This window comes from Electrona antarctica (genome assembly GCF_951216825.1).
Source record: "Electrona antarctica genome assembly, chromosome: 6".
Classification (NCBI taxonomy): Eukaryota; Metazoa; Chordata; class Actinopteri; order Myctophiformes; family Myctophidae; genus Electrona; species Electrona antarctica.
The window spans coordinates 6,155,700-6,182,950 of record NC_136811.1 but is presented as its reverse complement, the minus strand read 5'-3'; the positions used below and the strand labels follow the sequence as shown (position 1 = coordinate 6,182,950).

At 42.6% G+C, this 27,251-nt stretch overlaps 3 protein-coding genes across 3 annotated transcripts; all 3 read left to right on the top strand.

Annotated features, from left to right (window-relative positions):
* Positions 1-5,282: 5,282 nt before the first annotated feature.
* On the top strand, positions 5,283-6,881 carry LOC306924417 (E3 ubiquitin-protein ligase TRIM39-like; the record flags this gene model as incomplete). The annotated part of the gene is made up of 1 exon (XM_079502911.1): positions 5,283-6,881. One exon carries the CDS (start codon positions 5,283-5,285, stop codon positions 6,879-6,881), a length of 1,599 nt encoding a protein of 532 aa, XP_079359037.1.
* A 3,351-nt stretch (positions 6,882-10,232) lies between these two features.
* On the top strand, positions 10,233-25,660 carry LOC306924334 (uncharacterized protein). The gene is made up of 4 exons (XM_079502826.1): positions 10,233-10,497; positions 18,033-19,627; positions 22,446-22,482; positions 23,404-25,660. Exons 2-4 carry the CDS (start codon positions 18,035-18,037, stop codon positions 25,008-25,010), a joined length of 3,237 nt encoding a protein of 1,078 aa, XP_079358952.1. The 5' UTR covers positions 10,233-10,497; positions 18,033-18,034; the 3' UTR covers positions 25,011-25,660.
* LOC306924416 (tripartite motif-containing protein 29-like) lies at positions 11,995-13,197 on the top strand (the record flags this gene model as incomplete). Its single annotated transcript, XM_079502910.1, has 2 exons — positions 11,995-12,058; positions 12,172-13,197. 2 exons carry the CDS (start codon positions 11,995-11,997, stop codon positions 13,068-13,070), a joined length of 963 nt encoding a protein of 320 aa, XP_079359036.1. The 3' UTR covers positions 13,071-13,197.
* Positions 25,661-27,251: the final 1,591 nt, after the last annotated feature.

Genomic DNA, 27,251 nt, shown 5'->3' with positions numbered 1-27,251 from the left:
TCTCCTCATAGTCAACTCCCATCTTTTGACTGTATCCCTTAGCCACATATCTCAATATCTGGCCTTGTATTTTTCAGACCCATCAATGTTCTGCTTAATTGCATAGACCCATCTACCCCCCACTGCTTTCTTACCCTCAGGTAAATTGGTTAAGGTAAATGTGTTATTCTCTTTAAGCGATTGCATTTCCTCATCCATCGCATGGACCCACTCTTTTGACTTGTCTGAGCTTAAGGCTCCTTTTAAAGTTACAGGTATGTTACATGTCACTCTATAACAGTAATCTATGTTACTCTGGACCTGGTCACTTTCCTCATCAGATGTATACTCAGAAACATAGTCACGTAGGTAACTTGGCCTGCTTCTCATTCTACCAGATGGATATTTCTTTGGCTCAGGTTTAACTTCAACTGCCTGTGGCTGGATACCCTCTTCAGCCTCATTGACTGGAACTGCAACAATTGGACCTGGGCCTTGCCTAGTAGTTCTACTGGCCCTGGATTCCACCACCAGGTCATCATCATCATCAATAGGTGCACTCTTAGTCTGAGTCTGTTGCTCTACACCAGTTTTAGAAACAAACTTTACTAATCTGTTCCTTTGGACTTTTCTGCTGTCAGGAAAATAGACAATGTATGCTGGACTGGTTTTGTCATACCCAATAAACACACATTTTCACACCTTGGATCAAGTTCTCTTTTGTCCTGAATATAAGAAAAACACTCTGATCCAAACTTTTGCATTCTGGACAGGTTGGGCTTGTACTGGAGTCTGCTTTGTGCGTTTGTTAAAACACCTGTTCCTGATAACAGCCGCTGTCTGTACAGCATAAGGCCACAAACCTTTTGGTAGCCCACTCTCAATTAACATGCATCGTGCCATATCAAACAATGTGCGCCAATTTCGCTCAGCTGTTCCATTTTGATGTGGAGAATACGGTGCTGAGGTCTCATGTTTGATGCAATTCTTAACCATTAAAGATTTGAAAACCTTTGAAGTGTATTCAGTACCATTATCTGATCTTAGACGTTTAATTTTCCCATAAGGGGCTGTGTCAGCAAGAAACTTCTCAGTGCCTTGCACTGTGTCACTCTTATTCTTGAGAAAATACACAAACACTGCACTGGAAAAGTCGTCAGTAAATGCAGGGCCGGATCTACCATATGGGCACTTTGGGCACGTGCCCAGGGGCCCTTGGGCACCAGGGGCCCCTAAAAAAAAACAAGAAAAAAAAAACATTTTATTTTATTTTTTTTAAGCTCCACAGAACATTTCCCTGCTAATCCGAATGAAATAAATGGTGTCTAAAAAGATTAGTGTTTTATTGTTGGTGAAAAGGGCAGCTGAAAAGTGCAATTGTGTGTAAAGCAGCAACAATGCGCTAGATTGGCTGTCACTCTTGGGGGTAGGCGACTGGAAATAGGCCAATATAACGGCATAAAACTGCCCCAAAACGACTCCGAAACAGCAAAAATGTTGCGCGCGCGTGAAGGGGGGCCCTTCGAGCTTCAGTGCCCAGGGGCCCTCAGAGGTGTTAATCCGGCCCTGAGTAAATGACAGTGCATACTTGTACCCCTCTCTGGACTCTGGGTGTATAGGGCCTGCCAAACCAGTGTGCACCAGCTCTAATGGTGCGGTAGCTCTCACATCAGGCGCTCTACTCCTGGTTTGAACAAACTTGCCCCGAGTACACACTTCACAATGTGGGGGTTTGTTAGCTGTACCTTTAATTTGCATACCTTCCACAACAGGTGGCAACCTCTTAAAGGGGAAAACCACCCATTTTCAACATTTTACTATGTCATTAATATACCTTAGAGCTGTTGTGTGGACATAATAAAAAAAAGTCCCCCCATTCTGTGTTTCCTAGAACTGTAAGTATGAAAAAAATCATTAACATGGTGAAACGCATCTTGATGACATCATCAAGATGTGTTTCACCATGTTAATGATTTTTTTTCAGACCTCTAGTTCTAGGAAACACAGAATGGGGGGACTTTTTTATTATTTCCACACAACAGCTCTAAGGTATATTAATGACATAGTAAAATGTTGAAAATGGGTGGAATGCCCCTTTAACATCATCATAGTTACAGTGCCCTAGTATTTCGTGCCATGTTTGCAAATCAAAACACCCTTTAACTTGGTCATCACATTTCACATCATCTTTTACAGTGTGCAAATAATAAAGTCTATCGTGGAACGTGAATGTGGAATTTCGTACCGTCTGTGTGTATCAGGACGTTCTTCCCCTCCTTGAAGATCACAGTCGCTCCGCTGGCAGTCGCCGCTTTCACCGACAACATGTCTTTGTCCCGTTTCAGCGTCGTCTTGAGATGGCGGCCACGGCTGTCCATCAGAGATACCACTGCATCCCCTCGGCGCTCTGCTACGCCTTTGAATCTTGTGCCATCAGCCAGCTCAACACAGTGCGACTCGGCCTGGAAGTTTTCATCGAACCGCTTGAACTTGTCATGGTCTGTCACAATATGCGTGGTTGCCCCGCAGTCAACCATCAGGCCCCTCGCGTCGACACCCCGGCTTGGCTGGAACTCCGCTGCCGTCCCTTCTCGCACCCGGAACACGTACTCGTCCTCCTCGTCACCTGTCGCCTCCTCGGAAACCTTCCGTGCGTCGTCTCGGCGCTGTCTCCTGCAGGTCGTGTCTTGGTGGGTGGTGCTCCTGCAGTGTTTACACCACAGTTTGCGTCGGCATGTGCGGGCCAGGTGCCCCTTCAGGCCGCACCTGTAGCACACCACATCTGCTGCTGCTGTCCGTTCACCTGGACCTGCTTCTCTGCCTCTCGATGGTCGTTGTTGCGCCCGCGCCGCCATCACGTTGTCCTCGGCGTCTGGAGCGCGCATCGTCTCTGTGTCCTCGTAGCTCCTTAATTTCGTCTTGAATTCAGCAAATGGTAATGGCTCATCTGCTTGCGAGATATGAATGGCAAATGGCTTAAACGAGTCAGGGAGCCCCTTCAAAACCATCGCAACTAGCAAAGCATCACTTAAAGTCTCTCCGGCATTTCTTAACGCCGTAATGGCGGTCTCTGCGCGGATCACGTAGTCTGTCACACTCTCGTCACTTTGTTTGAGCAGCGAGGTAAGTTGGGTGTAAAGGCTGATAACTCTCTGCTTTCCTTTACCCGCATAATAGTCAGTCAAAATTCCCAGCGCTTTCCGCCCGTCGTCCGGTGCTTCTCTCATCACCAGCGACACACTTTTATCATCCAAGGGCTGAATTAATTCAGCATACGCTTCTGCGTTTTTCGTCTCGTCTTGCCTCCGAGCTGCTTCTGCTCCAGCGTCAGCGCCATCTATCTCGGGCTCTGCTGAAATTGTCTCTTTCAGCCCTTTCAAACAAAGGTAGGCCAAGAACCTCGTCAACCATAATTCCCAATGGTCTTCATCCCCGTCAAACAACAGTCGCGACCAACGGCTACTTGCCTCTGTTGTTCTTTTCATGATGCTATGACCCGACGTGTAAAACACGTACCAGTCCAGTGAATGGCCTACTAAACTGCTGGGCCTGGGCCCATAACCTGTTCAGCAAAGTTCATCACAGCCCCAGCATTGTAGACCACCACTGTAATAGCACCACACTGACGAGGGAAAATAAATGTAGACGGACACAGACAGCTCAGATTCACAGCTCCACAGGACGCTGTCCTCACAGCAAGTGAGGCTTTTATTGAACACATGACACACCCATAATCACATACACGCCCACCGCAGGTGGCACTGATCAGTGTTCAATTACGCATAAACATGCATCAAAACAATAATAGTTTGCCTCTGTACATAATAAAATATACAATTAAGAACAGTGCCAAATGTCCCGCGAATCATTTTAATATGACGACATCATGAAATTAACCTGCACTTAGGCTGACAAAGAGGATCTGACAAAGAGGATATAGGCTACCCGCCGTATATGGTTGAAAATGTATATGCCATGATCAGAACAAATCCATTCTCCACATGGCATTCAGACAGATGACAGTGAGATGATATTGATCCCCGCATGAATCAATGCAGCTCTGATATCTATTTTACCTCTAGGCGAGTGTGCAATTGTTCTTTCTTTTTTTTATAACCCTGCAGTGCATTCATCAGTAAGGGCTTTTATCATTGCCGAGTTGTAATATAGCATTTGGTGTGTGGTGAACAGTAGCCTACAAATTAACTTATTTCTCATTATGTGAAAGTAACTGTAACATCAGTTAACTTATTAACTTCTGACATTGAACAAGGAGTGAAGCAATGCGTGTCAAGTTGGCAAGTTTCGTTTAAAATTATATACATATAACTCGCGCTGTTTGCTTGAAGATCTGTCCGTGCAGAGACCCGCCTGTCAAAATTAACTGCTCTACAAGCTCATCTTGGCTGTTGCCTTATATGGTCGTGGATGTTCGTTCAAACCAGGCGACACCAGGCGAATTGCTTGGAAAAAATGTGGAAAGGATACACTCAGCGATACGCACAAATGAAGTGATTACACCTGGTTCCCTGAATAACATGGGACTTAACCGTAGCGTGATCGGACGGATTTTCCGCTATCTATACGCATGACCTTTACGCTTCCGTTACACTGTGGCGTATTTCTCCTTTGTGAATGAGGACCATAGAGTGTAAACATACAGGATCGAGTGACAGTTGTGGTGTGTGTTTTGAACGAGAGCTGACTGTCCAGGAAAACACCAAGGTCCGTGTCTGTCGGGACAGACGTTACCAGGGCATTGTCTACGGAGATAGTTAGCTCCCGCATAGGGCAGGACTTAGCTGGGAAGAAGAGACAAGTCTTGTCTGGGTTCAGCTTGAGGTGGTTGGAAGACATCCACTGTGAGATGTCAGCCAGGCATGCAGTGATGCGCTCTTCCACCTGGGTGACAGAGGGGGGGAGGATAGAAACTGTTGTGTGTCATCGGCATAGCAGTGATAGGATATATTGTGAGCAGAGATGATAGTGCCAAGGGATTTAGTGTATAGTGAGAAAAGGAGGGGACCAAGTACAGATCCCTGTGGGACCCCAGTTTGGAGGGTACGGGGGGATGATAGCAAACCTTTCCAAGAAACCTGGTAGGTTTATTAAGTATTAAGAATACAACAGCATCCACTTTTCAGACTATAATCGTGAGTTCAGCACATCATATTTTCTATATGGTAGCCATACATGTAGCCTAGTTTGTGTGCAGAGTGCTTTACAGTAAATCTTACAATATTAAAGTTTTTAGTGATATCTTTGGTTTACTAAAACATCTCCTCTCCTCTCCTTTTACAGCTATGGCCTCTGCCAGTGCGATACCAGAGGATAGTTTTCTCTGCTCTATCTGTCTGGATCTCTTCAGTCAGCCTGTAACTACTCCGTGTGGACACAGCTTCTGCAAAGCCTGCATCACAAAGTACTGGGACAGCAGTGACGTCTGCCACTGTCCCATGTGTAAAAAAGCTTTCGACCCGAGACCAGATCTCGGTGTCAACAAGATAATCTCTGAGATGGCCGATTATTTCAAGAAGTCTAACCTAGATGCTCCCATTCTAGTTGAGGTGTCCTGTGATGTCTGCTCTGACACCAGCATTAAAGCCATGAAGAGCTGCGTGACATGTGCGGCCTCTTATTGTGAGACGCATCTGGAGCCTCATCATAAAGTTGCAGCCTTGCAGACGCACAAGCTAGTCAACCCTGTAAAACTGTACAGGCTGTGTAAAGAACATGGTAGGATGCTGGAGCTCTTCTGTAGAAGAGACGAAAAGTGCATTTGCGTCACATGTTCGAAGACAGATCATAAAGGTCACGACACGGTCCTGATAGAGGTAGAGTACAAAGAGAAGCGTCCGCGGCTGAACGAGAAAAGGGCTGAGCTAGAGAAGATGATCCGGGAGCGACAGGAAAAGATTCAGCAGTTCAGAGTCACAGTAGAGGAGAAAAATATAATGGCAGAGAATGAAAAAGCGGACACCGTTCAGGTCTGCTCTGCCCTGGTGTCTTCCATTAAGAGAACAGAGGCCGAGCTCATCGAGGTGATAGAGTTGAAGTCCCGATCGGCAACGCGCGAGGCCGAGGGCCTCATCAGAAAGCTGGAGGAAGAGGTCACTGAGCTCCAGAGGAAAATTACTGAGTTGGATCAGCTCTCGTTCACCAAGGACCACCTCCACCTTCTGCATAGCTTCCCGTCTCGCTACAGCGTAGCACACCTGAGCTGGTTGAGTGACGTTAAGCTGTCCTGTGAGGTGAGTGTGAAGAATATACGCAGAGCTATCGCTCAGCTGCAGGAGACACTGGATGGAGAAATGGAGAAGCTCCCCGAAGTCATGCTGAAGAAGATCCAGCAGCAGTATGCAGTAGATGTGACTCTGGACCCTGACACAGCGCACCCCAACCTCGTCCTGTCTTTGGACGGGAAGCAAGTGAAATATGGAAAGGTGAAGAAGATTCTTCCAGACGAGTCAGAGAGATTTGATAATGCTCCCTGTGTGCTGGGAAAAGAGAGCTTTTCTTCGGGGAAGGTTTATTATGAGGTTCAGCTTAAAGGGAAGACTGCGTGGACCATCGGGGTGGTTCCTCAGGACATCATCCGAAAACATAGTCGTCTGCCTGAGTTTTCAGGTGCCAGGTTGTTGCAGGTGGTTAATGGAGGAAACTACTCAGCGAAGAATAAATGTGTGACGTCCTACTCTGTAAAAATCGATGTCCAGAAGATTGGTGTGTTTTTGGATTATGAGAAAAAGCAGGTCTCCTTTTATGATGTTGAAACCAGGGCTCTTCTCTACTGCAAACGCTTTTATGATTGGAAAATCTTTTTCCCATTTTTCTCACCGCTCATTCCTGACGGTGATGAGAAAGCTTCTCCTCTGATCATCTCTCCTGTTAAGCAAAAATGAAAACACTTTTTGTATCACTGTCCTAGATTGTGAGCTTCTTTTGTGTTGACTTTTACACAAAAAAATATTATATTAATATTCAATAAAGTTAATTAAATATTACTCAGACAAATGGTTGAAGCACTGTAATTGATTGATGCAATATTTATTTTGAATGTGATGTGAGATTATTAAGCATTATTTTGTTTCCAAATGGACTACTTCTCTGCTCTATAGTGTAAGGCTGGTATAGCCTATAAATGCAAATAAATAAGTGTTTGACCTGATGTGAAATAAACAGTTAACGTTAATTCTTTAAGTTTTATTTTTTAGTTCCTACACTCATCATAGTCACTGGATTCCACTCATTTTAGGGGTTATAAGAATTCCGAATCTCAACAAAATTACTGGTGTCTAGAAACAGAATTGATCAGAGAGAGCAGAGCAGAAAACTGCTACATAAAATAAGCTGGGGCAGTGCATGTGGGCAGGTCATCAATGCCACTGGCCTCTGGGCATAGATTCTGTGACGGGCAGAAAGAAGGCCTAGCTGAGGGTCACAGAGGGTGCACGGCACTCATGGCCTCCATGAAATCCCTGCCCTGACAGTAACAGTAATATAGACCTAGTATTTGTAGTTTTGTGAGCCATGTGAGAAATTGGTGAAAAACAAAACTCTTTGTTAAAAGAAAAACGACACACAATTCTCTCTTTTGCACAACCTTAAACACAATGCCATTCAAATGACATCACATAGCTGGCACAGAGCAGTCTAGCCCAGGAGGGATCGGTATCCTTTTGGACATGAAGTGCCATGTTTAACATTTCTTGCCAGTCAGTGTGCCACATCGACACTAACTTTAATGACTGCACCACATCAAAAATGTAATATTTCTTGCTTTTTGTGGTTGTTGCTCGTCTTTGTTCATGTCTTCTTTTTTCTCAAATAAAAACTAAGCGGAAATAAATAAATATTTCTAACTGATTTTGTGTAAAACAACCTTTGTTTCTTCTTTAGAAATGTTTTCTTCACATCACCATAATGATCTTTACACTTAACCCAACTATCTCCAAGACTCCCTCCCAGTCCCCAGTCAGAGTTAGGAGTTTGAATGAACATAGAATGATGTGCTTTTTTACTTCATTTAACTGACTAAACGTTATTGAATAATTAATTTAAAAAGAAAACCCCTGTCTCTCACACTTATGCCAGTGTGCCACTGATCACACTCTCCTGTGCTAATTAATGTTGGCACCCGTGCCTAAGGTTGCCTACCCCTGGTCTAGCCTATACGTTATCTGTACAGTGACATTTTCCACTGTCCGTAAATGGTTGACCGATAAAAAACTAAGTTTTGGTTCTTTATTTCCAAGCTCTCAAATTCTCAATCCAATCGAAGAGTTTTTTTTTCTACCTGGTGTGTGAGTTCAGTCCAGATGATGGATGCAATGCAGGAGAACTGGAGGAGGAGGTATGTCTCACCCGTTATCACTGTATTAAATATACGAAATCAACCGTTATCAGGATGTTGGAATACGGCCAATATGGCCATACTGGCATACTAGACATTGTGGTGTTTGGCTGAACGTGTCATTTCCAACTCTATTGTCGGCGCATGGAAACTAGGGGCTACTAATATATACTATTCTCCGCCTATCGGGACGTAACTCGGACGGCGCTGAGTCGTGTCTGGTGGCCTTGAGCCACGTGAGGCACCGCCGAGCGAGTCGCGCGCCTCCGTCATTGACATCAGTGACACAAAAATACCATTATCAACCGTCACAATAGCTGATAATGACATACTGAAACAGTGAGTATGTGGAAAATGTCCATACTGGGCCCATTGTATGGTCCTGATGACGGATGATAACGCATATTCTATGCACTGAAACAGTCGAATGGGGTGTGTGGTGTATATTTCAGGACTGGATTCAGAGATCATTCTCCTGCTACTTGTCTACTGTACTGAGAACATATTGCCTTGATGATCAACATCATAGGCAATGACCACAGGACCTCACCAAGAGTCAGACAAGAACTGAAGTCTGACAGCTGGATCATGCCGCTTATCAGTGGCGTGCACAGACATTTAGAGGGGCAGGTGCTCAAGGATAAAAAAGGGCACCTTGTGCAGCGCGTGGAACCGGCCGGTTGCCTAAATAGTGTGAGATTTATAGATTCTGGGGCCTACATAATATATTATAAGCTTTTTATTAAGAATTGATCAATGTCACCATGGTCCACATACTGTACAGTGTATACTGTACAAAACAAAATATATATAAGATTTTTTTATTTTTTTTCAAAAGGGCACATTGCCAAAAGGGCAGGGGGTGCTCCAGCACCCCCTAGTGTATATCTGTGCACGCCACTGCCGCTTATTTTATATGACTAGACTTGTATGTGCCCGTCGATGCAACTTGGGAACGTACCCGTTGTCAACTTGTCATAGCACCCCTTTTAACTATCTGTCTGTGTCCCTTTTGTGCCCATACTGTATATATGGAGATATCTGTAGTATGCAATACCTGTTGTCATAGCACCCATTTTAACTGTCTGTCTGTGTCCCATCCCACCCGTCTGTATCTGTCTAGCCGTAGCCAGACCTACCAGACAGCCGCAAACGTTTTCTCTGTCGGCCAGCGTCTTTTCCGGGTTTTTAAGACAGCTGGTGGATGGAAATTAAGCTCCACCCGGCACCCACGCGGCTGACTCTCGCGGGGGCCACGGCTGTCGGCTCAGGTCTTAAAGGTATATTCAGTGATTTGACTTAATTCAAATATCACTTATTTTTTCTTTTTTTTTTGGATAATTCTCTCTACTATAGAGTGTGCTGACCATATAAGGAGTTCCTCCCTGTCCCCAGTGAGCCCCTGGGGTCAAAAAACCCTAGTTTCAGTTTTGGTGGCAGGTGGCAAAGCCTTCATCCAATCAGGATGAGAGGGGCCTTCCTCCAATCATGATCGAGTGGGGGCGGGCCTTGGTGCACATGCTGTTGGCCTGTTGCACTTCCCCCCACTGTAGAGCGTGCATGTGCACATTTTGTTACCGGGGCGGAAATCACTGAATGCTCCTTTAAACGCTGTCTGTCTGCCTGTCAGCGCAGGCACACTTGAGCTTCCATGCTCCATGCTTCCAAAAGCCGGCGTCTCTAACTGGTTTTTAGACAGCTGGTGGATGGAAATGAAGCTGAAGATGGAAATGAAGCTCCACGTGCCACGTGGGTGGAATCCTAGGTGTGTGTGAAGAGTGCAAACTGACTGTGAAAAGTGGAGTGGTTATGTAATCAATTTGCAGGTGTGGGGTTACCATGGCAATCAATTGGCTGAGGCAGAGGCTGGAAATTGCACAGGTGAGGGGATTTAGGCTGATTAGGCCCACGTGGCAGAGCCTGACCAGAGCATTTTGTGGTGTCTCTAAAGAGTTAAACCAAGTTAACTATAATATCAGGAAGAGAAGACCAGGGATCGGGGAGGAGCATTACTGTTGTGCCATTTCACAGAAACTAAACTTATACACTACAGTCAGTAATTCTGCAGAAACAAAACCTCTGCCTACTGAAGCCCCAACTCAACTGTAACTGTTCTGAAAGGTTTTCACGTCAGAGGAAGATCGTTGCACGCTTCATTCAAACAGGTTAGTTCAGAATGCCATGATTCTTGTTTGTATTCAGATCTAAGTGGTTGTTGTGATGAAATTGCTTAGCCTGGGTCCACACTAGCCGCAATTTGCAACTCTAGATTGTTTTTACAATGGGATGAATCTAGTGTTTCAATACCCTCCATTGACTCCCCATTCATCCAATTTGCTTTTGCGTTTTGCTTGTACTAAACGACGTTAAACTCACCAACATTGCAGCTCTAGGCCAAGCTTGAATTATCCTCTTTCAATCTGCCAAGCTTTTGTTTCATAAAAATCCACTGTAGACATGTTATGAGCTACTTTCTGTCAAGAAATTCTCTGCAGGTGATTCTTTTTCTAAGTGTTGGAGTTTGGAAGCACTCGTTTTTATTAACGGGTCGCGCTGCTGCCTCCTGCATTATGTGCAAATGCAAAACAGGTGGTACGTAGGGCCGTTCAGTGACTTCGACGAGTGCTTCCAAAGTCCAACACAAATCCAAAAAGAATCGCCTGCAGATAGAATGTCTTGACAGAAAGTAGCTCGATGTCTACGGTGGATTTTTGTGAAACAAAAGCTTGGCAGATTGAAAGAGGATAATTCAAGCTTGCCCTACAGCTGCAATGTTGGTGAGTTTAACGTTGTTTAAGTAAAAGGTGCTGACCACACACGCATGCAAGAATGCACAAACGCACACGAGTGCGTGTGCGCGCGCACACATAAACACACTTTTGTCTTGGCCAGGAGAGTGGATTTGAAGCCTGAGTACTATATGAAACTTACATATTAATGTAATGTGTTACTGTCCTTACACCTTATCAACGAATGGAAAGCCAGTAAACACAAATGTCTGTGTGGGAATTCAAAAGTAAACTGGGAAGTGCTTTCCTTGTCTATAATTCTTATAAAATACTTTAAGAATACAACAACACTCACTTTTCCAACTATAATCATATGCCTATATGGCAGTCATGCAGCTTGAGTTTGGAGTGCTTTACAGTCAATCTTAAAACTTTTAGTTATGAGGGGAGGTCTGACTTAAGAGCAGTCCCCTGACATCTTTGGTTTAATAAAATATCTCCTCTCCTCCTTCTTAGGGGAGGTGCTGGGGAATGAGGAAGTTGTGATGTAATTTGCATCACATTGAAATGTTGCGCAATAACTGTCAGACAAAAGTAATATTTGTACAGTAAATATGGCAGTTGTGGGGAAGCGATGTAGTGCAGCTGGATTCGGGTGGCGTGCAAGATTTTTTGTGCATGGAGAGATGTGTGCTAACAGAGTGGTTTGGTAGGAGAAGGAGCACGGACGAAACGGCCATGTGCTTGTGTACCCCCTTTCTATTAGGGTAGAAGGATAATAATAACTTACTTTAATCGTGAGTTCAGCACATCTTATGTTCTACATTTACAGTATATGGCAGCCATTTAGTTTGTGTTCAGAGTGCTTTACAGTCACTTTGCTATGATATATTTGTGTTAATAAAACATCTCCTCTCCTCTCCTCCTACAGCTATGGCCTCTGCCAGTGCGATGTCGGAGGACAATTTTCTCTGCTCCATCTGTCTGGATCTCTTCAGTCAGCCTGTAGCTACTCCGTGTGGACACAGCTTCTGCAAAGCCTGCATTACAAAGTACTGGGACAGCAGTGACGTCTGCCACTGTCCCATGTGTAAAAAATCTTTTGACCAGATATCTGTGTCAACACGCTGATCTCTGAGGTGGCTGCTCATTTCAAGAAGTCTAAACTAGATGTTCCCATTCCCATCCCAGAGGAGGTGCCCTGTGATGCCTGCTCTGACACCAAGATTAAAGCCGTGAAGAGCTGCCTGTCATGTGTGGCCTCTTATTGTGAGACGCATCTGGAGCCTCATCATAAAGTTGCAGCCTTGAAGACGCACAAGCTAGTCGACCCTGTAAAACTGGAGGACAGGCTGTGTAAAGAACACGGCAGGATGCTGGAGCTCTTCTGTAGAAGTGACGACGAGTACATTTGCATCACATGTTCGATGACAGATCATAAAGATCACGACACGGTCCTGATAGAGGTAGAGTACAAAGAGAAGCGTCCGCAGCTGGACAAGAAAAAGGCTGAGCTAGAGAAGATGATCCGGGAGCGACAGGAAAAGATTCAGCAGTTCAGAGTCACAGTAGAGAAGAACAATATAATGGCAGAGAATGAAAAAGCGGACACTGTTCAGGTCTGCTCCGCTCTGGTGTCTTCCATTAAGAGAACAGAGGCTGAGCTCATCGAGGTGATAGAGTTGAAGTCCCGATCGGCAACGCGCGAGGCCGAGGGCCTCATCAGAAAGCTGGAGGAAGAGGTCACTGAGCTCCAGAGGAAAAGCACTGAGCTGGAGCAGCTCTCGCACACCGAGGACCACCTCCACCTTCTGCAGAGCTTCCCGTCTCGCTACAGCGTAGCACACCTGAGCACGTTGAGTGAAGTTAAGCTGTCCTGTGAGGTGAGTGTGAAGAATATACACACAGCTATCGCTCAGCTGCAGGAGACACTGGATGGAGAAGCTCCCCGAGGTCATGCTGAAGAAGATCCAGCAGCAGTATGCAGTAGATGTGACTCTGGACCCTGACACAGCGCACCCCAACCTCATCCTGTCTTTGGACGGGAAGCAAGTGAAGTATGGAAACGTGAGAAAGATTCTTCCTGACAAGACAGAGAGATTTGATACAGTTCCATGTGTGCTGGGAAAAGAGGGCTTTTCTTCAGGGAAAGGTTATTATGAGGTTCAGCTTAAAGGGAAGACTGCGTGGACCATTGGAGTGGTTCCTCAGGACATCATCCGAAAAGATAGTCGTCTGCCTGAGTATTCAGGTGACACATTGCAGGTGGTTAATGGAGGAAACTACTCAGCAGAGAATAAATGTGTGACACCCAACTCTGTAAAAATCGATGTCCAGAAGATTGGTGTGTTTCTGGATTATGAGGCAGAGCAGGTCTCCTTTTATGATGTTGAAACCAGGGCTCTTCTCTACTGCGGACCCTTATATGTTAATAAGAAAATCTATTTCCCATTTTTCTCACCGCTCATTCCTGATTCCACTTCTGATTCCACTTCGACAGGCTGGAATGGCTTAGGGTCGACGACAGAGTACAGCAACTTGCAATGGGTCTGGTCCACAAGATTCGATACACCACCAAGATACCCATGTACCTGTCTAGATACTTCCTTAATGTTAACGAAGTCCACACCCACAACACCAGAGGGAGTGCAACGAACCATGTACAACCCAGATTCGGCACAAACAAGGGACTAAATTCTTTTCGCTCCTATGCCACCAAAATGTGGAACGCCCTACCAACTGTCATTAAGACATGCGAATCCCTTGACTCCTTCAAAACCGCTCTCAAAGGGCACCTACGGATGGCTGCAATTCGAAACTGGCCCCCGTAAAATCTGAATCCCCCCCCCGCCCCCCCCTTTTTTCCCCTCACTGTATATATTTCTTTTCCCTTTTTACCTCCTTTTTGATGAATTCCTGTTCTGTCTATAGAAGTGTCTATTTGTACGTCTCTAAATGTTTTGATGATTTGAACATGGTGGACCCTGTTGGAAACAAGTGTAATGCTTAATTGGGTCGTCCACTCACAGTTAACAGCCTTTGTATTGAGTTTGTGCTTGAAATGTACTGTAATTCTGCAAACTGTTAATAAATTCTTCAATCAATCAATCAATCAATGATGAGAAAGCTTCTCCTCTGATCATCTCTCCTGTTAAGCAAAAATGAAAACACTTTTTGTATCACTGTCATGCTTTTGAGTGTCCTAGAAAAGAGTGGATTATTGTGAGCTTCTTTTGTGTTTATTTTTACACAAAGACATATTATGATATTATATATAATATTCAATAGAGTTAACTAAATATTACTGACAACTGGTTGAAGCACTGTTAATAGATTGACGCAATATTTCTTTTTAATGTGATGTGAGATTATTAAGCATTCTTTCGTTTCAAAATGGACTACTTCTCTGCTCTATACTGTAAGGCTGGTATAGCCTATAAATCCAAATAAATATGTGTTTGACCTGATGTGAAATAAACAAGCAGTTAACGTTAATTTATATTTAAGTTTTATTTTTTAGTTCATATACTCATCATAGTCACTGGATTCCACTCATTTTAGGGATTATAAGAATTCAGAATATCAACAAAATTACTGGTGTCTAGAAACAGTATTGATCAGAAAGAGCAGAGCAGTCCGACTCCATGTCTATGTTGACGAGAGCACAGAAACAACTCTTCTCATATGGTCTGATTACAGCAAAGAAAACTAATTCTGACGCACTGGAAAAAGGAGGAGGCTCCTGCATTTAAGCATTGGCTAAATTAAATGACTTGTACACTTCATCTTGAGAGAATAAGGTATTTCCTGAGAAACAGGGAGAGACAATTTGATAAAGTTTGGCTGCCCCTTGTCCATTACTTGAGTTGAAACGATTAATAGACAGGATACCACTGATATGGTTGACTGTATGCCATTTTCTTTTCAGATGTTTTCCATTTTTCAAATTACTATTTTATTCTATAGTATCACTGAGCAGTATGGGTGGGAGGGTTGAGGCTTTTCTTTCTTTCTTTTTTTGTTTTCTATAAAAGAAAAATGTAATTCATATGTTTGTGTAACAATTTATAATCTGTTCTCAATAAAAACCTATTTGACAAAAAAAAGAGAGCAGAGCAGAAAACTGCTACATAAAATAAGCTGGGGCAGTGCATGTGGGCAGGTCATCAATGCCACTGGCCTCTGGGCATAGATTCTGTGACGGGCAGAAAGAAGGCCTAGCTGAGGGTCAGAGGGTGCACGGCACTCATGGCCTCCATGAAATCCCTGCCCTGACAGTAACAGTAATATAGACCTAGTATTTGCAGTTTTGTGAGCCATGTGAGAAATTGGTGAAAAACAAAACACTTTGTTAAAAAAACAACACAATTCTCTGTTTTGCACGACCTTAAACACAATGCCATTCAAATGACATCACATAGCTGGCACAGAGCAGTCTAGCCCAGGGATCGGCAACCTTTTGGACATGAAGTGCCACTAACTTTAATGACTGCACCACATCGAAAATGTAATATTTCTTGCTTTTTGTGGTTGTTGCTCGTGTTTGTTCATGTCTGTTTTTCTCAAATAAAAACTAATTAAAAAAAAGAAAATTAAATATTACTAACTGATTTTGTGTAAATCAACCTTTGTTTCTTCTTCTTTAGAAGTATTTTCTTCCCATCAACATATCTCCCAGACTACCTCCCAGTCCCCAGTCAGAGTTAGGAGTTTGAATGAATATAGAATTATGTGCTTTTTTTACTTCATTTAACTGACTAAACGTTATTGAATAATTAATTTTAAAAGAAAACCTCTGTCTCTCACACTTATGCCAGTGTGCCACTGATCACACTGTTGGCACCCGTGCCTAAGGTTGCCTAACCCTGGTCTAGCCTATACGTTATATCTGGTACAATGACATTTTCCACTGTCCGTAAATGGTTGACCGATAAAAAACAAAGTTTTGGTTCTTTATTTTCAAGCTCTCTCAAATTCTCAACCAATTGAAGAGTTATTTTTTTCTACCTGGTGTGTGAGTTCAGTCCACATGCATGGATGCAATGCAGGATAACTGGAGGAGGAGGTATGTGTGGTGTATATTTCAGGACTGGATTCAGAGATCCTTCTCCTGCTGCTTGTCTACTGTACTGACTGAGAACATTGCCTTGATGATCAACATCATAGGCAATGACCACAGGACCTCACCAAGAGTCAGACAAGAACTGAAGTCTGACAGGATGCTGCCCTTTTTCTATGATTTGTCTCTAAAGAGTTAACTATAATATCAGGAAGAGAAGGTCAGGGATCGGGGAGGAGCATTAGCCTACTGTTGTGCCATTTCACGGAAACGAAACTTATACACTACAGTCATTAATTCTGCAGAAACAAAACCTCAGCCTACTGAAGCCTCAACTGTAAGTGTTCTGAAAGGTTTTCACATCAGAGGAAGATCGCTGCACGCTTCTATCTTTTTAAAGGTGTACAAAAAAGGGGGGGGAAAGTCTGCATTCACAGAAAGGGAAATTCTACATTCAAACAGGTGAGTTCAGAATGCTATGATTCTTGTTTGTATTCAGATCTTACTTAGGGAATAGGGAGTGGTTGTTATGATGAAATTGCTTAGCCTGGGTCCACACCAGACTCTTCCACCGTCTGAGTACCCGAACTATTATTACTGTTTTGTAGTTGGACTTGAGTTGTTTGTGTTTGCATTTTACATGAATATAGCAAAAATAGTCAAGGACAATTTTACTTTAATTGCCATGCACACGGACGTTTGGGGTTCAAGTTACACACATACCACAGTTGTTCCTTACTTAGTTCACTTTGTTTTCAAATATGATGCTTTGTACAGTCCCGTTAATATTAAACTTAGTCCTCTTCGGCTTGTGTGCTACTAAAAGATTTTCAGTGGCTCCGAGGTCGGAGAGAGATGGTTTTATGTGGTTTATAGATTGTTGCTCCACCTGGTGGCAGTCATTAACCCTGCCTGTACATATCGTTGGTTGTAAAATAACCAGCTGTGGGCAATGTACACAATGACAAGACAATATATATCCCATTATGACTCTATTAATATAAGTATTAGTAATAGATTATTATTAGTATACTTTGTATTATTAGGTAAAAGGTTCTGACAGCCTGACACACGCATGCAAGAATGCACACGCGCACACACACACACACACACACACACACACACACACACACACACACACACACACACACACACACACACACACAACAAGCGCACGCACGCACACATACATACACACACCTTTGTCTTGGCCAGGAGAGTGGATTTGAAGTCTGAGTAGGCTACTATATGAAATTTACAGATTAATAATGCAATGTGTCACTGTCCTTACACCTTATCAACGAATGGAAAGCCAGTAAACACAAAATAATGTCTGAGTGGGAATTCAACAGTAAACTGGGAAGTGCTTTCCTTGTCTATAATTCTTATAAAATACTTTAAGAATTCAACAACACTCACTTTTCCAACTATAATTGTGAGTTCAGCACATCTTATTTTCTACATTTACAGTATATGGCAGCCATGCAGCTTGTGTTCGGAGTGCTTTACAGTCAATCTTTTTTTTTCACTTATTTTTTATTGATGAAAAGACAAGGACTTTACAGTCAATCTTTTTTTTTTCACCTTTTTTTTTATTGATGAAAAGACAAGGACTTTACAGTCAATCTTAAAACGTTTAGGTATGACAGGAGGTCTGACTTAAGAGCAGTCCCCTGACATCTCTGGTTTAATAAAATATCCCCTCTATCCTCTTCTTCCTCCTCTTCTTATAATATAATGATAATAATAATAAATAATAATAATAACTTACTTTAATCGTGAGTTCAGCACATCTTATGTTCTACATTTACAATATATGGCAGCCATTTAGTTTGTGTTCAGAGTGCTTTACAGTCACTTCGCTATGATATATTTGGGTTACTAAAACATCTCCTCTCCTCTCCTCCTACAGCTATGGCCTCTGCCAGAACCAGTGCGATGTCAGAGGACAGTTTTCTCTGCTCCATCTGTCTGGATCTCTTCAGTCAGCCTGTAACTACTCCGTGTGGACACAGCTTCTGCAAAGCCTGCATCACAAAGTACTGGGACAGCATTGACGTCTGCCACTGTCCCATGTGTAAAAAAGCTTTTGACCCAAGACCAGATCTCTGTGTCAACACGCTGATCTCTGAGGTGGCTGCTCATTTCAAGATGTCTAAACTAGATGTTCCCATTCCCATCCCAGAGGAGGTGCCCTGTGAAGTCTGCTCTGACACCAACATTAAAGCCGTGAAGAGCTGCCTGTCATGTGTGGCCTCTTATTGTGAGATGCATCTGGAGCCTCATCATAAAGTTGCAGCCTTGAAGACGCACAAGTTAGTCGACCCTGTAAAACTGGAGGACAGGCTGTGTAAAGAACACGGCAGGATGCTGGAGCTCTTCTGTAGAAGAGACAACAAATACATTTGCGTCACATGTTTGAAGACAGAACATAAAGATCACGACACGGTCCTGATAGAGGTAGAGTACAAAGAGAAGCGTCCGCAGCTGGACGAGAAAAAGGCTGAGCTAGAGAAGATGATCCAGGAGCGACAGGAAAAGATTCAGCAGTTCAGAGTCACAGTAGAGAAGAACGATATAATGGCAGAGAATGAAAAAGCGGACACCGTTCAGGTATGCTCCGCTCTGGTGTCTTCCATTAAGAGAACAGAGGCCGAGCTCATCGAGGTGATAGAGTTGAAGTCCCGATCGGCAACGCGTGAGGCCGAGGGCCTCATCAGAAAGCTGGAGGAAGAGGTCACTGAGCTCCAGAGGAAAAGCACTGAGCTGGATCAGCTCTCGCACACCGAGGACCACCTCCACCTTCTGCAGAGCTTCCCGTCTCGCTACAGCGTAGCACACCTGAGCACGTTGAGTCAGGTTAAGCTGTCCTGTGAGGTGAGTGTGAAGAATATACACACAGCTATCGCTAAGCTGCAGGAGACACTGGATGGAGAAATGGAGAAGCTCCCCGAGGTCATGCTGAAGAAGATCCAGCAGCAGTATGCAGTAGATGTGACTCTGGACCCTGACACAGCGCACCCCAACCTCATCCTGTCTTTGGACGGGAAACAAGTGAAATATGGAAACGTGAAGAAGATTCTTCCTGACAAGTCAGAGAGATTTGAAACAGTTCTCTGTGTGCTGGGAAAAGAGGGCTTTTCTTCAGGGAAAGTTTATTATGAGGTTCAGCTTAAAGGGAAGACTGCATGGACCATTGGAGTGGTTCATCAGTCCAGCAACAGAAAAAGTAGTTGTCTGTCAGGTTACATGTCGTTGCAGGTGGTTAATGGAGGAAACTACTCAGTGAAGAATACATGTGTGACCCCCGACTCTGTAAAAATCGATGTCCAGAAGATTGGTGTGTTTTTGGATTATGAGGAACAGCAGGTCTCCTTTTATGATGTTGCAACCAGGGCTCTTCTCTACTGCTGCGAAGACATATATGATAACGAAATATATTTCCCATTTTTCTCACCGCTCATTCCTGATGGTGATGAGAGAGCTTCTCCTCTGATCATCTCTCCTGTTAAGCAACAATTAAACACTTTTGATGAGAAAGCTTCTCCTCTGATCATCTCTCCTGTTAAGCAAAAATGAAAACACTTTTTGTATCACTGTCATGCTTGAGTGTCCTAGAAGGGAGTGGATTATTGTGAGCTTCTTTTGTGTTGATTTTTACACAAAGACATATTATGATATTATATATAATATTCAATAGAGTTAACTAAATATTACTCAGACAACTGTGGTTGAAGCACTGTAATAGATTGATGCAATATTTCTTTTTAATGTGATGTGAGATTATTAAGCATTCTTTTGTTTCAAAATGGACTACTCTGCTCTATAGTGTAAGGCTGGTATAGCCTATAAATCCAAATAAATAAGTGCTTGACCTGATATAAACAAGCAGTTAACGTTAATTTTTATTTAATTTTAATTTTTTAGTTCCTACACTCATCATAGTCACTGGATTCCACTCATTTTAGAGATTATAAGAATTCAGAATATCAACAAAATTACTGGTGTCTAGAAACAGTATTGATCAGAAAGAGCAGAGCAGTCCGACTCCATGTCTATGTTGACGAGAGCACAGAAACAACTCTTCTCATATGGTCTGATTACAGCAAAAAAAAACTAATTTTGACGCACTGGAAAAATGAGGAGGCTCCTGCATTTAAGCATTGGCTAAATGAAATGACTAGTACACTTCATCTTGAGAGAATAAGGTATTTCCTGAGAAACAGGGAGAGACAATTTGATAAAGTTTGGCTGCCCCTTGTCCATTACTTGAGTAGAAACGATTAATAGACAGGATACCACTGATATGGTTGACTGTACGCCATTTTCTTTTCAGATGTTTTCCATTTTTCAAATTACTATTTTATTCTATAGTATGCGGTGTCAATGAGCAGTATGGGTGGGAGGGTTGAGGCTTTTCTTTCTTTCTTTTTTTGTTTTCTATAAAAGAAAAATGTAATTCATATCATAATGTTTGTGTAACAATTTATAATCTGTTCTCAATAAAAACCTATTTGACAAAAAAAAGAGAGCAGAGCAGAAAACTGCTAAATAAAATAAGCTGGGGCAGTGCATGTGGGCAGGTCATCAATGCCACTGGCCTCTGGGCATAGATTCTGTGACGGGCAGAAAGAAGGCCTAGCTGAGGGTCAGAGGGTGCACGGCACTCATGGCCTCCATGAAATCCCTGCCCTGACAGTAACAGTAATATAGACCTAGTATTTGTAGTTGTGTGAGCCATGTGAGAAATTGGTGAAAAACAAAACACTTTGTTTAAAAAAAAAAACCCAATTCTCTGTTTTGCACAACCTTGAACACAATGCCATTCAAATGACATCACATAGCTGGCACAGAGCAGTCTAGCCCAGGGATCGGCAACCTTTTGGACATGAAGTGCCACTAACTTTAATGACACCACATCGAAAATGTCATATTTCTTGCTTTTTGTGGTTGTTGCTCGTGTTTGTTCATGTCTTTTTTCTCAAATAAAAACTAATACAAAAAAAAGAATTGAACAGATTTTGTGTAAAACGACCTTTGTTTCTTCTTCTTTAGAAGTATTTTCTTCCCATCAACATATCTCCCAGACTCCCTCCCAGTCCCCAGTCAGAGTTAGGAGTTGGAATGAATATAGAATTATGTGCTTTTTTTACTTCATTTAACTGACTAAACGTTATTGAATAATTCATTTTAAAAGAAAACCCCTGTCTCTCACACTTATGCCAGTGTGCCACTGATCACACTCTCTTGTGCTAATTAATGTTGGCACCTGTGCCTAAGGTTGCCTACCCCTGGTCTAGCCTATACGTTATATCTGGTACAATGACATTTTCCACTGTCCGTAATTGGTTGACCGATAACAAACAAAGTTTTGGTTTTCAAGCTCTCAAATTATCAATCCAATTGAAGAGTTGTTTTTTTTCTACCTGGTGTGTGAGTTCAGTCCACATGATGGATGCAATGCAGGAGGAGGAGGTGTGTGTGGTGTATATTTCAGGACTGGATTCAGAGATCCTTCTCCTGCTGCTTGTCTACTGTACTGAGAACATTGCCTTGATGATCAACATCATAGGCAATGACCACAGGACCTCACCAAGAGTCAGACAAGAACTGAAGTCTGACAGCTGGATCATGCTGCTTATTTTCTATGACTTGTCCCTAAAGAGTTAACTATAATATCAGGAAGAGAAGGTCAGGGATCGGGGAGGAGCATTACTGTTGTTCCATTTCACGGAAACGAAACTTATACACTACAGTCATTAATTCTGCAGAAACAAAACCTCAGCCTACTGAAGCCTCAACTGTAAGTGTTCTGAAAGGTTTTCACATCAGAGGAAGATCGCTGCACGCTTCTATCTTTTTAAAGGTGTACAAAAAAGGGGGGGGAAAGTCTGCATTCACAGAAAGGGAAATTCTACATTCAAACAGGTGAGTTCAGAATGCTATGATTCTTGTTTGTATTTAGATCTTAGGGAGTGGTTGTTATGATGAAATTGCTTAGCCTGGGTCCACACCAGACTCTTCCACCGTCTAAATCAGTACCCAAACTATTATTATTGTTTTGTAGTTAGACTTGAGTTGTTTGTGTTTGCATTTTACATTAATATAGCAAAAATAGACAAGGACAATTTTACTTTAATTGCCATGCACACGGACGTTTGGGGTTCAAGTTACACACATACCAAAGTTGTTCCTTACTTAGTTAACTTTGTTTTCAAATACGATGCTTTGTACAGTCCCGTTAATATTAAACTTAGTCCTCTTCGGCTTGTGTGCTACTAGCCCCATATGTGCCCTCTCCCCAGTCCCTACGCTCATTCTGTAGCTCCGGAGCTACAAGCTACAGATCATTAACCCTGCCTGTACGTATCATTGGTTGTAAAATAACCAGCTGTGGGCAATGTACACAATGACAAGACAATATATATCCCATTATGACTATTACTAAGTATTAGTAATAGATTATTATTAGTTTAATTTGTATTATTAGGTAAAAGGTTCCGACAGCCTGACATACGCATGCAAGAATACACGCGCACGCGCGCACACACACACACACACACACACACACACACACACACACACACACACACACACACACACACACAAACAAACAAGCGCGCGCACGCACACATACACACACTTTTGTCTTGGCCAGGAGAGTGGATTCGAAGCCCGAGTAGTTTAATAATGCAATGTGTTACTGTCCTTACACCTTATCAATGAATGGAAAGCCAGTAAACACAAAATAATGTCTGAGTGGGAATTCAACAGTAAACTGGGAAGTGCTTTCCTTGTCTATAATTATTATAAAATACTTTAAGAATTCAACAACACTCACTTTCCAACTATAATTGTGAGTTCAGCTCATCTTATTTTCTACATTTACAGTATATGGCAGCCATGCAGCTTGTGTTCGGAGTGCTTTACAGTCAACTTTTTTTTTATTGATGAAAAGACAAGGACTTTACAGTCAATCTTAAAACGTTTAGGTATGACAGGAGGTCTGACTTAAGAGCAGTCCCCTGACATCTCTGGTTTAATAAAATATCCCCTCTATCCTCTTCTTCCTCCTCTTCTTATAATATAATGATAATAATAATAAATAATAATAATAACTTACTTTAATCGTGAGTTCAGCACATCTTATGTTCTACATTTACAGTATATGGCAGCCATTTAGTTTGTGTTCAGAGTGCTTTACAGTCACTATTACAAAATGTATGTTTTTCACTATGATATATTTGGGTTAATAAAACATCGCCTCTCCTCTCCTCCTACAGCTATGGCCTCTGCCAGTGCCAGTGCGATGTCAGAGGACAGTTTTCTCTGCTCCATCTGTCTGGATCTCTTCAGTCAGCCTGTAACTACTCCGTGTGGACACAGCTTCTGCAAAGCCTGCATCACAAAGTACTGGGACAGCATTGACGTCTGCCACTGTCCCATGTGTAAAAAAGCTTTTGACCCGAGACCAGATCTCTATGTCAACACGCTGATCTCTGAGCTGGCTGCTCATTTCAAGAAGTCTAAACAAGATGCTCCCATTCCCATCCCAGAGGAGGTGCCCTGTGATTTCTGCTCTGACACCAACATTAAAGCCGTGAAGAGCTGCCTGTCATGTGTGGCCTCTTATTGTGAGACACATCTGGAGCCTCATCATAAAGTTGCAGCCTTGAAGACGCACAAGTTAGTCGACCCTGTAAAACTGGAGGACAGGCTGTGTAAAGAACACGGCAGGATGCTGGAGCTCTTCTGTAGAAGAGACAACAAATACATTTGCGTCACATGTTTGAAGACAGATCATAAAGATCACGACACGGTCCTGATAGAGGTAGAGTACAAAGAGAAGCGTCCGCAGCTGGACAAGAAAAAGGCTGAGCTAGAGAAGATGATCCAGGAGCGACAGGAAAAGATTCAGCAGTTCAGAGTCACAGTAGAGAAGAACAATATAATGGCAGAGAATGAAAAAGCGGACACCGTTCAGGTCTGCTCCGCTCTGGTGTCTTCCATTAAGAGAACAGAGGCCGAGCTCATCGAGGTGATAGAGTTGAAGTCCCGATCGGCAACGCGCGAGGCCGAGGGCCTCATCAGAAAGCTGGAGGAAGAGGTCACTGAGCTCCAGAGGAAAAGCACTGAGCTGGAGCAGCTCTCGCACACCGAGGACCACCTCCACCTTCTGCAGAGCTTCCCGTCTCGCTACAGCGTAGCACACCTGAGCACGTTGAGTCAGGTTAAGCTGTCCTGTGAGGTGAGTGTGAAGAATATACGCACAGCTATCGTTCAGCTGCAGGAGACACTGGATGGGAAAATGGAGAAGCTCCCCGAGGTCATGCTGAAGAAGATCCAGCAGCAGTATGCAGTAGATGTGACTCTGGACCCTGACACAGCGCACCCCAACCTCGTCCTGTCTTTGGACGGGAAGCAAGTGAAATATGGAAACGTCAAGAAGATTCTTCCTGCCAAGTCAGAGAGATTTGAAACCGTTCTCTGTGTGCTGGGAAAAGAGGGCTTTTCTTCAGGGAAAGTTTATTATGAGGTTCAGCTTAAAGGGAAGACTGCATGGACCATTGGAGTGGTTCCTCAGGACATCAACAGAAAAAATAGTAGGCTGTCAGGTAACATGTTGCAGGTGGTTAATGGAGGAAACTACTCAGCGAAGAATAAATGTGTGACGCCCTACTCTGTACAAATCGATGTCCAGAAGATTGGTGTTTTTTTGGATTATGAGGCAGAGCAGGTCTCCTTTTATGATGTTGAAACCAGGGCTCTTCTCTACTGCGGACCCTTATATGTTAATAAGAAAATCTATTTCCCATTTTTCTCACCGCTCATTCCTGATGGTGATGAGAAAGCTTCTCCTCTGATCATCTCTCCTGTTAAGCAAAAATGAAAACACTTTTTGTATCACTGTCGTGCTTTTGAGTGTCCTAGAAAAGAGTGGATTATTGTGAGCTTCTTTTGTGTTTATTTTTACACAAAGACATATTATGATATTATATATAATATTCAATAGAGTTAACTAAATATTACTGACAACTGGTTGAAGCACTGTTAATAGATTGACGCAATATTTCTTTTTAATGTGATGTGAGATTATTAAGCATTCTTTCGTTTCAAAATGGACTACTTCTCTGCTCTATACTGTAAGGCTGGTATAGCCTATAAATCCAAATAAATATGTGTTTGACCTGATGTGAAATAAACAAGCAGTTAACGTTAATTTATATTTAAGTTTTATTTTTTAGTTCATATACTCATCATAGTCACTGGATTCCACTCATTTTAGGGATTATAAGAATTCAGAATATCAACAAAATTACTGGTGTCTAGAAACAGTATTGATCAGAAAGAGCAGAGCAGTCCGACTCCATGTCTATGTTGACGAGAGCACAGAAACAACTCTTCTCATATGGTCTGATTACAGCAAAGAAAACTAATTCTGACGCACTGGAAAAAGGAGGAGGCTCCTGCATTTAAGCATTGGCTAAATTAAATGACTTGTACACTTCATCTTGAGAGAATAAGGTATTTCCTGAGAAACAGGGAGAGACAATTTGATAAAGTTTGGCTGCCCCTTGTCCATTACTTGAGTAGAAACGATTAATAGACAGGATACCACTGATATGGTTGACTGTATGCCATTTTCTTTTCAGATGTTTTCCATTTTTCAAATTACTATTTTATTCTATAGTATCACTGAGCAGTATGGGTGGGAGGGTTGAGGCTTTTCTTTCTTTCTTTTTTTGTTTTCTATAAAAGAAAAATGTAATTCATATAATGTTTGTGTAACAATTTATAATCTGTTCTCAATAAAAACCTATTTGACAAAAAAAAGAGAGCAGAGCAGAAAACTGCTACATAAAATAAGCTGGGGCAGTGCATGTGGGCAGGTCATCAATGCCACTGGCCTCTGGGCATAGATTCTGTGACGGGCAGAAAGAAGGCCTAGCTGAGGGTCAGAGGGTGCACGGCACTCATGGCCTCCATGAAATCCCTGCCCTGACAGTAACAGTAATATAGACCTAGTATTTGCAGTTTTGTGAGCCATGTGAGAAATTGGTGAAAAACAAAACACTTTGTTAAAAAAACAACACAATTCTCTGTTTTGCACGACCTTAAACACAATGCCATTCAAATGACATCACATAGCTGGCACAGAGCAGTCTAGCCCAGGGATCGGCAACCTTTTGGACATGAAGTGCCACTAACTTTAATGACTGCACCACATCGAAAATGTAATATTTCTTGCTTTTTGTGGTTGTTGCTCGTGTTTGTTCATGTCTGTTTTTCTCAAATAAAAACTAATTAAAAAAAAAGAAAATTAAATATTACTAACTGATTTTGTGTAAATCAACCTTTGTTTCTTCTTCTTTAGAAGTATTTTCTTCCCATCAACATATCTCCCAGACTCCCTCCCAGTCCCCAGTCAGAGTTAGGAGTTTGAATGAATATAGAATTATGTGCTTTTTTTACTTCATTTAACTGACTAAACGTTATTGAATAATTAATTTTAAAAGAAAACCTCTGTCTCTCACACTTATGCCAGTGTGCCACTGATCACACTGTTGGCACCCGTGCCTAAGGTTGCCTAACCCTGGTCTAGCCTATACGTTATATCTGGTACAATGACATTTTCCACTGTCCGTAAATGGTTGACCGATAAAAAACAAAGTTTTGGTTCTTTATTTTCAAGCTCTCTCAAATTCTCAACCAATTGAAGAGTTATTTTTTTCTACCTGGTGTGTGAGTTCAGTCCACATGCATGGATGCAATGCAGGATAACTGGAGGAGGAGGTATGTGTGGTGTATATTTCAGGACTGGATTCAGAGATCATTCTCCTGCTGCTTGTCTACTGTACTGACTGAGAACATTGCCTTGATGATCAACATCATAGGCAATGACCACAGGACCTCACCAAGAGTCAGACAAGAACTGAAGTCTGACAGGATGCTGCCCTTTTTCTATGATTTGTCTCTAAAGAGTTAACTATAATATCAGGAAGAGAAGGTCAGGGATCGGGGAGGAGCATTAGCCTACTGTTGTGCCATTTCACGGAAACGAAACTTATACACTACAGTCATTAATTCTGCAGAAACAAAACCTCAGCCTACTGAAGCCTCAACTGTAAGT